This window comes from Neodiprion fabricii, chromosome 4 (assembly GCF_021155785.1).
Source record: "Neodiprion fabricii isolate iyNeoFabr1 chromosome 4, iyNeoFabr1.1, whole genome shotgun sequence".
NCBI classification, from domain to species: Eukaryota; Metazoa; Arthropoda; class Insecta; order Hymenoptera; family Diprionidae; genus Neodiprion; species Neodiprion fabricii.
The window spans coordinates 2443092-2456284 of NC_060242.1; the positions used below are offsets into that span (position 1 = coordinate 2443092).

At 39.8% G+C, this 13193-nt stretch overlaps 2 protein-coding genes and 1 long non-coding RNA gene across 10 annotated transcripts; 2 read left to right on the forward strand and 1 right to left on the reverse strand.

The window, feature by feature from the left end:
• Positions 1-32: 32 nt before the first annotated feature.
• Positions 33-3070, forward strand: LOC124181668. The gene is made up of 3 exons (XR_006870531.1): positions 33-366; positions 2356-2733; positions 2826-3070. It is a non-coding gene; the product is annotated as an uncharacterized LOC124181668 (long non-coding RNA).
• LOC124181648 (lethal(3)malignant brain tumor-like protein 3) lies at positions 634-9197 on the reverse strand. 7 transcript variants are annotated; one of them, XM_046568411.1, is made up of 17 exons: positions 8971-9197; positions 6629-6833; positions 6245-6545; positions 5923-6162; positions 4786-5414; positions 4552-4702; positions 4295-4466; positions 3959-4220; positions 3671-3869; positions 3358-3575; positions 2860-3088; positions 2582-2771; positions 2382-2503; positions 1925-2285; positions 1765-1839; positions 1350-1662; positions 634-1274 (listed from the first exon to the last, which is right to left on the reverse strand). In XM_046568411.1, exons 1-17 carry the CDS (start codon positions 9027-9029, stop codon positions 1149-1151), a joined length of 3852 nt encoding a protein of 1283 aa, XP_046424367.1. In that variant the 5' UTR covers positions 9030-9197; the 3' UTR covers positions 634-1148. The 7 variants fall into 7 exon arrangements, with proteins under 7 accessions (XP_046424367.1, XP_046424366.1, XP_046424370.1 ...); XM_046568410.1 differs by lacking the exon at positions 8971-9197 and adding an exon at positions 8233-8938 and having other exon boundaries at positions 4295-4463; XM_046568414.1 differs by lacking the exon at positions 8971-9197 and adding an exon at positions 8651-8937.
• A 3-nt stretch (positions 9198-9200) lies between these two features.
• On the forward strand, positions 9201-12759 carry LOC124181655 (protein-L-isoaspartate O-methyltransferase domain-containing protein 1-like). 2 transcript variants are annotated; one of them, XM_046568429.1, is made up of 5 exons: positions 9201-9408; positions 9904-10232; positions 10395-10529; positions 10617-10868; positions 10964-12759. In XM_046568429.1, the coding sequence occupies exons 2-5, from the start codon at positions 9923-9925 to the stop codon at positions 11956-11958; spliced, it is 1692 nt and encodes a 563-aa protein (XP_046424385.1). In that variant the 5' UTR covers positions 9201-9408; positions 9904-9922; the 3' UTR covers positions 11959-12759. The 2 variants fall into 2 exon arrangements, with proteins under 2 accessions (XP_046424385.1, XP_046424384.1); XM_046568428.1 differs by having other exon boundaries at positions 9206-9659.
• The last annotated feature ends 434 nt before the right edge of the window (positions 12760-13193 follow it).

Consider the following 13193-nt stretch of genomic DNA (forward strand, 5'->3'; position numbering starts at 1 on the left):
GCGAACCACCGACTGAACGGACTCCGCTCGCCCCCGTGAACCACCAGGCTGTAAACATCGGCAGGCCGGCGAGACGGAGGGACGGTTGCATACACGACACGTACACATAGTTCTAGTTCTCTCGCATCTCGTAGCGCAGGTAGCCACGGGGCACGTCGTGCGCACCAGGTAACGCGAGCGAATAACGAGGGCAGTGGAGGACCATTTATTTTTCCAATTAAAAGAGGATAAGAAGCACCGCACGGTTTCCGAGGACGACAACGGAGGCGTTCGATCAGATTAGAAAACGGGAGTTTTTATTAAATTTACCTATCGAGTTGTCGAATAATTTCCATCGACGTTTACAAATCACTTACAGGAATGCAGGTTTGTCGGTATAAAACGAGATCGTTTTATTTGATTTATGATGCTAGCTGCTAGTTGTATTTGTTTCGACCAGCTTTCTCTCTCTTGTTCAAAGAAAGTTCATGTATCGCTTTATTTGTACGGGTATTAGATGCTGTTTTCATTTATCACTCAAGTCGATGACTGAATTTAACAAATCCCACTTTACCTTGCTCGTTTTCGGGCATCTTTCCACATCTTTGATTTACTATACATATTAGTGAAATTACGCAGATGCGTACATGACAGTTTTGCATAATGAAATTTTAATTTATTTACATTTTTACATGATTGTTAAAAATCATTCTTGATTTCGTTTTTCCAACCATTCTCGATCCTGAGTAATACATATATATATATTATAATAATAAATCATCAAATCTATAATAGTAATTATTATATCACGAACAAATAAGTCATACGCGTACGAATTTGTAAATTTTAGATACTTATAAGTGATTCAATACAAATAACATTTCGGCAGTTCTTTAGGTATGCCGTTTCTAATTCTAAGTAACTATCTCTACATTTTATCCTTAACAGTAGGTATATGTAGCATAAATGTATTTCGGTTTTATACAATGATCGCGAAAATGTGTGTGTCTGTGTTCGTTTTTCTTTAGATTTTTCAAATTAATTTCATCATTAAAATTTTTCAATAAATAGATCGCTTCTCTACAGCGATTACCAAACATTTGTTTTGTTCCGTATTTGCGAACGCCAGCATTGAAATGAAGAATGGTAATTCTCACAATCCTGAGCCTTCATGCCGCTCGTCGACGCAGCAAAACTATACTATTATATAATTTTATAGCCGGGCCAAGCCGTAGGCCGAGTAGCGAGACCAAATCTTCTTGAGTTAGCATCAGAAACGCCTCACCATCGATGCTCTGTAAAACGAAAAAATATTACACAAGCTACATATTACTCATTTCAGTCAAGGCAAAAGGATGCTTGATACTTACGTTTTTACGAAAAATACTGCCAATTTCTCGGCAGTTAGGAACGCTGTGTATGAACTTAATCACTTCCTCGTTCGACCATCGCCGTGGGTCGGTGTTCTGTTTGGCGACAACTCTGTTCAAAGCATTACTGTGCTTAGCCCATATATGAGGAGCATCTGGAAGTGGATTGTATCCTGGATTGTAAACGGAGTGATATATCTCCGTACGGAGCTGTTTGTCGGGAATATTTGCCGCATACGGTATCGAAATTGCTGATGCATCGCCGAAATATCCGGCCGGAGAGAGAGTTGATATTTCTTCAGATATTTTTCGTCTGAAATTAAACATGAAGATCATACATTCAGCCCTCTTATTGATTGTGCGTTTGGAAATCGATATATTAAAAATCAAATAACGTCCTGAATGGATGACCTACCGCTTTTTTCGTTTCTTCGATGACTCGTCGTCGTCGGTTTGCCCATCGCTGTGGTTGGTTCGAAATCTTCCAGATCTAAACAAGAATCAAAAATCGTAATAATCTTACTTGAAAGTAGGCATTCTGAATTAACGTGAAACCCTTCAATGTTGACTCTTACCTCTCCGGATACTCGGTCTTCTCATGTTTAAATTCGAACGGATTTTCCGAATGTTCGACTCTCGATATTCTTTCCGACTTATCGTCATGGTACAAGTACTTTTCATTCTTGTCACTACGTTCCATTCGTATTCTTTCAAATTTATCCCCCTTCGGTCGGTCATGTATATCTTCTTCGAAGTCACAGGAATCTTGTTTCACGTTTAGTCTGTCTGGTAACAGTTTGAGTCTGACCAAGTTTTGTGGTGAGTATGGGCAGCCGGATGCAGAATTATGCGTTGCATACTTGGGTCCCTTCACATGACCAATACCGCGGCATCCATATGTCCCACATTCGGGACGATCATTAAGATTCTCAGGCGCTGAAAACCACAAAAATTGATAAACCATTATAAATCTAAAAATTTATCTAGGCTCATCGACTTTTTTCAGTCCCTGAAGGTAAAAATAATCCGTACTCAAGGGTGGCTCCAAGGGATGGCCAGTTTTTAGGCACCAGCCCATCGGGTGAATGTCAGGTGCATCGTCGTCAATCCAATAGGCATGGTGTTCAGGCCAACCATCGAAACGAATTTTCAACCTGGATATTAAAAGGAACAGTGACAATTTCTCCAAACAAGTACTTGGGAGTTCCTCGAGTCAACGCAGTCGTACTTACACGTGATCTTTGACGTCCTCGACAGTCGCGACTCTAATCAATTGAGGTACTCGCTTGTCTACAGCTTCCAATTTCATGCCACGTTTGAATCCACAGGGTGGACGCTGTTTGAAGGCTCTTGCTGGTGCAGCCACCGATCTGGTCTCTCTAAGGTAGACTTCCCAAGTAAATGCCTTTGGATCCTTGTAGTCTGATGAGATAATTCATTAACATAAACCGTGAGTGAAATACAGATTTATTTTAGTACAGGAGACATCTGGGACAATGAAGAGGCTTACTATTTGGTGGTGTAAGACTGTGCCCGTTGTGATGACACCAACCGACGGGATGGATGTAGGGCGAACTCGCGTCTGCCCAATAGTCATATACTTCATCCCAAGAATCAAAGTGAACCAATATTCGCGAATCCATTAGCTCTGCAATACTGGCAACACATACTAGCGAGGAATGCTTTCTGTCCACAGCTTCAAGCTTCATGCCTTGTCGAAATCCGTTTGGAAAAAGTGTCTGAAATTTCAACAATATGCGATGTTATATACGTGAATTTATCTATTACGTAGAAAAAAAAAACAGCTCTGCAACCGAAAAAGTCGCACAGAAATGCCCAATTAGACGACTTTTAAAGTAAAACACAGTTACAACCGGGATGTTAAAAAAAAATATGTTATGTAAAAGCTCTCCTAGTTCTGAATAAAGGATTACATGTGGTTGTATTTATGTGTGTGTACATTGTACTTATTAGCAATAGATAAGTATCCAAATTTATTTTCACTCACGCTTTTGTTTGAAAATATAGTCTTTGGAGCTGCTGGGGCTTTGCATGTTTTCAAATAAGCTGTCCAGCTAAAATTACTCGCAACGTATCCCTTGGGAGGATCCAATTTGTGACCGTTTTTGTCAGCCCAACCAACAGGAAAAATATCCATACTATCAGCATTCACCCAAAAATCATAATTCTCTGGGTATCCATCGAAATGTAGGCGTATTCTATAGCCTGTTATTAATCAAAGCAAGCATAACGAAAAAAATGTTAGTTTTGCCGATGAAAAAAAAAAGAAAAATACCTGTAATAATTACTTCAGAACTCACCTACGACTTCAACAACAGTCAAAACGCAATAATGAGATGGATGTTCGGGGTCTATTCCTTCTAGTTTCATTCCAATTTTGAAATGGTTTTTACTATATGGAAAAGCATCTTTGAATAACTTTACTGGTGCAGCTTTGGCCTTGGTGTGTTCCAAGTACTTTGCCCATGAAAAACCTAACTTTCCAGTTTGCCAGGGGTACTGAAAGTAAAACGATAGGAATATTAGAACAAGGATTTCATGATTCTCCCATCGACTTGTATCACCGTTGTACGAAAAGTCAATGATACCTTGGAATCATTATCTTCTTGGATTTCTTCCGGTGGAGTAGGAGCTCCATATTTAGGATCCTCGTCCGTTTCAGACTTGGATACGCACTGCTCATCTGATTCTATTGACTGTGGTCGTTGTTGCTTTGGTTTCTGTGACTGAGGCTGTAACTGTGACTGTGATGGTTGTTGCTCTTTTTGCTGTTGGGGTTCAAGATTATTATTGTGGCGGTGATGCTGCTCCTGCAATAACCTCTTGCGATTTCGTTTTGCACGCAATTCTCTGCAAATAATTAAATTATTCATAAAATTCGCTATAAATTAATGAAGAAGATATTACGCGATTGTCGAACCTACTTCAGATCTTTCTCCTTGCGTATTAATGCGACCTTTTTTGCTTCTATTATCTCTGTACAGGATGGGCCACACGAATTTGGACTCTCGAATTCTGCAGCCAAACCGTAGCATCCACAACTTTCGCAGCAATAAATGGTGTCTGCAGCAACAGGTCTCGATTTTTTTTCCTCTACTTTGTAAGAGAAAACCAAATTAGGTATAGCATGTCGCAAATGATAAGTTCAGCATTTATATAAATTAATACATTTTTTACCCACTTTTTTTATCGGCACTCATCGCTGAAAGGCTGGCATTAGACGAATTTTGTGACAGACATACATTTTCTTTGTCAACGCTATTTTTTCCCTTTACTTGTTTACCATCTTCTTCCTCAACCATTTCCATCATCCCAAATTCATTCATACGAAACTAGAATTAAAAAATAATTAATTAAAATCGGAGATAAAACCGTCCTTAATATACGGCGAAATAAACTTCTACGGTGTAATAACCTTCAATGTGCTGCCAGGCAGTGTTCCAACACCATCTTGCCAATCTAGTACCTTTGCAGGATCGAAATTTGGATCGGTTTGATGAAAATTACTGGTAATCTCTTTCGACTCGCTAACCTGGCCGCCAGATTTACGTTCGCCATTAAAATCCGTTGCAGCATCGCTGTCGACGCTTGGTTGTGATTTAATTATTTCAATCTTGATTTCATCGTCCAACGCCGCGTCTAATTTCAGTCTCTTATCTTCGCTGGGTACTACCTTGATTAGAGTAATGTCGTCATCATTCTGACGTTTTTTATTTTTATCGTGATCTAAATCTAGACTGACTGGTGAGCAAAGTGCGTCACCCGCGTTATCCTGTGACGACTTTGAATAGTTTTGCTTTTTGCTTCGTTTCTCGCCACTGCCTCGCAGTATGTTGCTTATAGTTTTCTTCCGTTTTTCGGGTGGCGCATCATCGTCTTTATTTGGAATCGGCGTTATCACTGCAGAATCTGCGTTCTCCGTTATTTTTATGCCATCGGTTGAACTTCCCTTACCCTTTACTGAATTCAGTAAGCTCATTTTTGACAATGGGTGAAGCGGAGGTGGATGAATTCCAGAGCTGCCACCTTTTGATTCTCGTAGAACTTAGAAAGAAAAAACATCCATATCAAGTGATGAATTTTCTGCTAAAAATTAGTGGTTGAGCTTAACAAATAGAGGGAAAATACTGGCAATTTTTTTTCTAAATATTTTAACACACAAACATAATTTGGCTTCGAATTTAAATCTGGTATTCCCAATTAGAATAAATAATTCAAAACGGTTGATATTATTCACCAATTCTTTTCAGGATTCTATTCAAGATATTCCTCATTGAAAGGCTATGAAATTAAACCCATTGGGTTAGCAAACTTTGATCGGATTCTATCACTTGTTCTACAGAAATATTGTATTGACCCATCCAGAGCCCATGCAATCTTATAAAAATTGAAATCTCATTGAAAATCATCGATTCCTATTGATTTTCTATTGGCATCTAAAAGCTAGATATGGCTTTACCAATTGACCAAAATGGATCTAATTCAATTCTGATCAGTTCTGATCCGTTTATATATTTTACCGAATTTTTAAGCAGGGACAGTAATAACATACCTGTGATAGTTCCTTTGTTGTCTGTACTGATTTGGCCATTGTTGATTTTCAAATTAAACATGCCCTGTTTAGCAGGTCCACTATGCTGAGGAATGGTGACTGGGAGCAGCAAATTAGTTGTATGTTTTGACGGTTGACTCTGAACAGGCGTTGTGCTACCCGATGATGGCTGAGATAACTGAGATATCACAGGAGCAATTACTAACTTTGGTTTTGCAACTTGTGTCGTGGATAATGCTCCTGTAAGAAAACAATTCAGTTACACTAAAACTTCATCACCGCAACGTTTACTATCTACTATTCTCATTATTTGTCAATTTACCTGCTGGAATAACAACAGTTTCCCTTGATTTATTGGGCTTAATAAGGTTGCTGAGATATGCAAAGGTGTGCTTTCCTGCTTGCGCATGTGGCTGGGATCCTTGAGTCGTTTGGAGTGGTACAATCTGGGCTGTGGTTGTATTAGTTTTTCGCAGAACGATGTGTTTCTGTGACTGGTTGCTAGATGACGTGCTCAATGTGGTAATCGGCCGATGATGGTGAATGATAATGTGTGGTTTGTTTTGAGCAGTACTTACTTGAGAATTACTTTTTATAAATACTTTGTTTTGGCTAGTGACAATCTGGAGAAAAAAAAATTATAAATATTCAAGAGATTAGTAAAATTCTATTATTCATATACTTGTGTACAAATGAGTTTACTAACTGGAGTAATAATCGAAGCTAGTTGGGACTGAGAAGATGCAGTTATCGTCTGGTTTCCGGACACTGGCTGTCCTGCATGAAGTTTGCCTTGTTGAATATACAGAAGAGGCATAACGGCTGCTGCTTTCTCCCCTGATAAATGTGTTCCACCATTGATAGTCTCGATGTGATCATCCACCACTATTTCCTCCTCCATTCTACTGGAGCTAAGTATCGATAAGCATTACTTAAACAAGGTATTTTGGAGATTTCTTATTCATTGGCACTCATTAGCGTTAATTAGTAAAAACGAAAACAAGGTATGCAACACGAAATTGAATTCTTTAATCACGTAAGAAAGTATAAAAACTATATGTCGAGGTGATAATAAATAAAACGGCGGAACGTTCGTTACCATAACTGAATGAAAATTTGAAATACGCGCCGAATGTTTTTTCGAGAAGAGAGTTTAATCATTGGGTTGAATTAACCGAGCATGAATAAAAGTGAGCGTAACTCCGGAGTAGCATTAATTCGCATTCAAGAAAGAATTGAATGAAATAAAATCACTGCGCTGTTATGCATATCCACGATCGTTCGAGCAACTTGATTTTTCTATTGTCGTTCTTGAACAACGCGAACGAGTATACGAGTTACAATTGTCATTGAGAAAAGTAAATCTATCGTTAATATAGTACCTTATATCTACCGTTGCAATTGTCAACACGATAAACGATCATTAACTATTCAACAATCCCACAAATGTGTCATATCTACGAAAACTACCACGAGAGTTACAAGTCAAAACGTATCCGAGCCGAGCGTCGAATCGTGCAGTTACACTTTGCTCAACTTCGTTCCCACGGTTCAAACCCGGCGTTCCGTCCGACCGATAACCTGCGAAGGCCATAGACTTTGAAACAGACTAGAGTCGACGCTCCGAGAATGTTGGAAAATTAGGTAGACGTCAGAACGCTGCGACCTGATTGGTCCCAAGCCTCTGACGCTGGCCAACCACAAGGCATAGAGAAACACCTCAAAAATCGTTGCCACGCGATTGGTAATCCCGCGGCGCAAGAAAGAGGGTACCATAGGGGGAGCCGTCTTCAAAACAAAAATGATTGCAAATTTTTATTTTCACCGTCAACGTATTGGAAAAATCTTTGCAACAATTATTACAATAACCTAATAGGTATAAAGGATTGAAATTTGTGAACCATTTCTAAAGCCACTCTACAGATGATGAAACTCGCTCGAAAATAATATCGAGTATAATAACCTCTAAACCTTGAAATATTAACTTAGCGTGTCTCCTTTAAACTTAACAGGGAACGCGAATATCTGCACGATATCGTAGTGATGTTATGATGACAAGTTATTTGTTAAAATTGCCATTTAAGAATGAGTTATTATAAACACAATATTACACGTGATTGTTCATTTCATGTTTCCTTTTGTTACAGTTTTATTCTTTTGGATGTTCACATTTCAATATACAGAATTACATACACATATCGAGTTTAACTCTTGGCAACAGTTACTGATTTTTCAATACACAAACCGTACGGTGCTGTATGCAGGTCAAATAAAGTTACGAAATAATGCGGCGCTATAATTTCCACTCACCCGACAGGGCAAACAGTTTCTATGGAATTAGTCACAAACTGAAGGAAATCTTCGACCGTCCCCCACCCCCGCGGCGTCGTAGCTCTGGCTAGACCGTGCATCGATAAATTACAAGACTTTTGTTGAAAGAGTGAATTGATTATAGTATAGCATTATAACATTACGAAACAATGTGACGAGACAGAAATCATAATGAAAATATACAAATGATCGGAATAATATGTTTAAATGACCAACACATTGGTATCGATATCTAGTATACGCTGTGATAAGTTTCGGCTGTATTATACATCGGGGGCCAAGCTGAATATATGAAAGCATGCAGTCTCGTTTCGTTCGTGTAGTGTAAAGTTAAGCTTTAAAATATAAACTAATAAAACATGTACACGTGTGCGAAGATTATGATAAGGCAGCATACCTTAGACTAGCTTGTTGATTATTTTTCCGTACCGAGGAGTATTCTTATGTTCAACGATTCGATATTTTGTAACAATATTAAAATTGTGCAAACTTCTACTATGTGTAGAAGTGATTATAGCTATAGCCCAACGGAATAAATGAACATTGGTCACAACGATTGCAGGTTCGACGGTTTTTAATTTTTCCAAACAATGGACTGAGACATACGAAATTATAACAGTACGGAAAGCTAGTCTTTAATGCCGAGACGAACATGCCTACTTTCCCCCCCTGACGATACGCTATAAATATAAGAAACAAATATTTTCCCAAACTCACGTTTTAAAGTTGTCAGTCGCCATCATACGAGCAGTGTAGAAAATATTCTGAATGCGCATGCGCGTTGTAGCACGTCACTTCTTATGCTCTCGAGTTCCATTCGCAGATAGAGGGTTCCATTCGCGTGCATCTGGGAGAGTCGACGAGAATTTTTACAATTCCAGCGTTGCCTGCTACTCACCTACCTGACTGACTGACCGCGAGGCAACGCAGGGGCGGGGGGAGGGGGGAGAGACATCGGGTCATGGAAATAATAAAAGAAACTCGAGACTGATTATCCGACATTGCCGGATTTCCGAATTCTCCAAATTTCCCTCCTGCAAACTGCCATTTTACATTCTGAAATAGTTCATCCGTGCTGCTCATCGTTTGTCGTGCAACGGCGCAGATCCACGCAGCATCGCTTGTGTTGTTATGTATTTTTGTTGCATAAAAATGGTGGTTATCAGCTGATGCGTAAACTCGATACACTCTTGATGAACTCTCATATTAATCAAAACAATTGAGTCGCGACGACAGGAGCACAAGCCAGTATCTAATGGGTGATTGTTACCTCAAAAGACTCGAGTTGTTTTACACCGCGCCATATTATTTGCCGCTAATATTCGTAAAATAACAATTTTTGGAAAAACGGGTGATCAAACTGACGTCACAACGTTCCCTATCGACATCCGCTACCTGTGACCTGCGTAAGATATTTATCAATCTTTCCAAATTAACGTAAATATTATGTACAGCTGACATGGTTATGCCAGTAACCGTTCCAGGACTGTGTTGACAATTTTCAAAAGTCGTTACTAGAGTTTTTCAGTTCCGTCATATCCTTGATTCTTTATCCCGTCGCTTCTAACATCATTTTTGTTTATTATGAGAAGTTGTCAATTACACTGCGTCCGAAGTTTTTTTTACATCGAACATTTAACATTTATTTAGGTTCATTGAATTAATTTCGATGATGGGAGGAGCCCTTACTATTGGCCAGAACAATGACGACTTGGTCGAGTATTTATTGGAAACTGGCTATATCCGGAGAAAGGAGATCGAAGTTGTTTTCAGAGCTGTGGATCGCGCCAGCTACTTGCTTCCTTCACACCAGGAAAGTGCGTACAAAGATCTTGCCTGGAAACATGGGAACCTCCACTTGTCTGCACCTTGTGTCTATGGAGTAGCGATGGAGTACCTTTCTCTCCAACCTGGGCAGAGCTTTTTAAATATCGGTAGCGGCACTGGATACTTGAGCACAATGGCTGGCCTGTTATTAGGTATGTATTTATAACCATGATCGGATGCTCCCAAATGAATGTACTTGTTTGGGTGATTTCTCTTTCGAAAGACCACTGAAATAAAATGAAAATTATAAAGGAATAGAAGATTGCTGTTAATTATTTGTCACATGGAAGTAATATTGCAATTCCATATTTCAGGACCCTATGGCATTAATCATGGCATCGAATTGCATGAAGACTGTCTTCAATATGCTTATGAGCAATTGGAAAAATTCAAACTGTACTCACGTACGCTTGAAGAATTTGATTTCTGTGAGCCTTCGTTCGTACAAGGTAATATGCAAGGGCATTCTCTGACTTGTAAATGCATATTTTTATGACAAGTATATTCTGTTTACGTGATAAGTAATTGATTTTCAGGTAATTGTCTGCGCGTTACACCGGGAAAAGAATATGATGCGGTTTACTGTGGAGCGGCAGTTTCTGATAGTAACATAGATGCGATTAAACGATTTGTACGAGTTGGAGGATTGGTCGTGATGCCTTACAAGGGTCATCTATGTTGTTTCACGAGGACTAGCGAGAACGTCTGGGCATGTAAAAAATCCTTGGGGGTATCGTTTGCAACACTGATCGTACCTGATCCAGCGGACCAGAATTCAATCACTCTGCGTAAGTGAAGTGACTTAAATATAACTCGACATTACCGAGTTGGTACAAAAATGTAGCCTGGAACAGTAATAATGAACCGTAAATGTTTTTTACAGCTGACAGTGAACCTATGTCCCTCCAGGAACTATGTAGAAGTATAGTGAGACATAGATTGCGTGAAAACATTTGGGAAGAGTTTCCGGAACTCGATAGGCGGAATATGAATACTTCACTTCATCCATTACGAAATGATTCTTTTTGTCCAATGTCCAGCGACACAGTGTGGGATGACGACGACTATGAGGACGATGAAGAAGATGATGAAGAGGAGGATGAGGACGACAACGAAGACGACGAAAACATCGATGACGAAAACATCGATGACGACGATGAGCGTGAAGGCCCTGTGTGGGACGTAGATTTTATAGGACGAACACGCTTTCTTTTCAACATGGAGGTCGAGTCTGAGGCCACGAGTAACCCGCTACAACTCGATAGAGTCGCAATGCTCTTGCAGCAGAGAACTGCCGCCGTAGGTCGGCGAGTTGGTGCTACTCTAGATAGAATAGTGGAGGAGAAATGGAACGGTGATGCTCCGGCAGACATTGGAAGCCCGAGTACCAACTTGGAACAGGACGAGAGTTCCGGTATGGCTGAGAACCAAGGCACAGATGCTGTCACTGTTGATAGCAGCAGTAGTGAGGCTTTTTGTAGCCAGGGAAAACAGTCCGATGAGTGTACCGCACGCCGCAGCGAGAGCGATACCGAAAGCGACAGCGAAGATGAGGTACCGATACAGTGGAAGCAGATCACAAAACGGGATAATTCGGACAGCGGCATAATCGAGGACATCAATAACTGCTTCGACGACAGTAGCTCGAGCTGGAGCGCTGTCCACTCGTACTCAGAGGTCGATGACTACAGCATGGACGTAGACTTGTCGACTGTTGCGCCGAGCAAAACTTACGAAAAAGCTTACAGTGAGCACAAGTCCGATAAGCCGATCTCCGTTCGGTCCCGTTTGTTTATTAATTGCTTTAAGGAAAAGATACAGATGCTACCGTTGCCGGAAACAATGAAGATGTACATAAACTATCATCGAAAGCTGTAAATAATAACTGTCAACTATCGCCATTATTTGAATACTATATCATATTATATATATTAGGGTGGTCCTTATTTTGGGTAAGTCGGAATTTCAAACCTCTCACCCCTTGCATATCTCCCATTTGCCAGAAAAAAAATGTGTGCAAAGTTTAAGCCCAATCGGACAACGTTTACCCGTGGCCCAAGAGGGTCAAAGTTTAATATTGGAGCCAAATGGTAAAAACGAGCTTGAAGGCCTTTATTTAAGTAGACCAGCGAAAAAAAACCGTAGCAAGCTATAATCCACAAGATTTCTAACTAAATTCACAACTAATTGAATGTACTGATACCAAGTTCTGCCAAAAATTTCTATGTCGAGTTGTAGATGTACGTATGTTGTAGAATCTACGTATTTACATCGTACATTACATTTACGAGTTGTAGATGTACGTATTTGTAGATGTACGTATGTTGTAGAATCTACGTATTTACATCTACAACTCGACATAGAAATTTTTGGCGGAACTCGGTATCAGTACATTCAATTAGTTGTGAATTTAGTTAGAAATCTTGTGGATTATAGCCTGCTACGATTTTTTTTCGCTGGTCTACATAAAATAAGGCCTTCAAGCTCGTTTTTATCATTTGGCTCCAATATTAAACTTTGACCCTCTTGGGCCACGGGTAAACGTTGTCCGATTGGGCTTAAACTTTGCACACATTTTTTTTTTTGGCAAATGGGAGATATGCAAGGGGTGAGAGGTTTGAAATTCCGACTCACCCAAAATAAGGACCACCCTAATATATATATTATCTTTGAATACTCTACCATGTGTTATGAATTACTTCCTACCTTTTCTTTCCCCCAACCAATTTTTCAGCATTCGATAGAGAGGCATTATCACATCCTCAAACTTAATTTTAATTATTTCAGGCTCTTACTGCTCATCAGTGTAAACAGCTACGACCGCCATATCAAGCAACTGCTACAAATAATTCCATTCCCAGGAATGGTACTGACAATAACAAAACAGTCGATCTTATTCAGCCCATTTTAAGGCCCTCCCTGGATTTCAGGCAGCTGACATATCCTCGTTAGAACTTGAAATTGGCATTGGGGGCGGATATTCGATCGATCTCACTAAAAATGAGACAAGGAAAGATTGCTGTTTTTCTGAGCCGGGAACTGGGTTGCAATCTCCCCTCCTATGATTTCGGGGACTTTGCCTCCCTTGATCTTCCGTCTTCCTCTTCTTCCCT

Bases quoted from the DNA above. Each gene is read 5' to 3' on its own strand.
- LOC124181648 (XM_046568409.1), bottom strand. From the start codon at position 8,333: ATGCACGGTCTAGCCAGAGCTACGACGCCGCGGGGGTGGGGGACGGTC. The intron at 6,834-8,232 runs GTGAGTGGAAAT...ATCGATACTTAG, and splicing joins GAAACTGTTTGCCCTGTCGG to CTCCAGTAGAATGGAGGAGG. The intron at 5,415-5,922 runs GTATGTTATTAC...TTTCTTTCTAAG, and splicing joins CAACAAAGGAACTATCACAG to TTCTACGAGAATCAAAAGGT.
- LOC124181655 (XM_046568429.1), top strand. From the start codon at position 9,923: ATGATGGGAGGAGCCCTTACTATTGGCCAGAACAATGACGACTTGGTC. The intron at 10,530-10,616 runs GTAATATGCAAG...ATTGATTTTCAG, and splicing joins TGAGCCTTCGTTCGTACAAG to GTAATTGTCTGCGCGTTACA. The intron at 10,869-10,963 runs GTAAGTGAAGTG...TGTTTTTTACAG, and splicing joins CCAGAATTCAATCACTCTGC to CTGACAGTGAACCTATGTCC.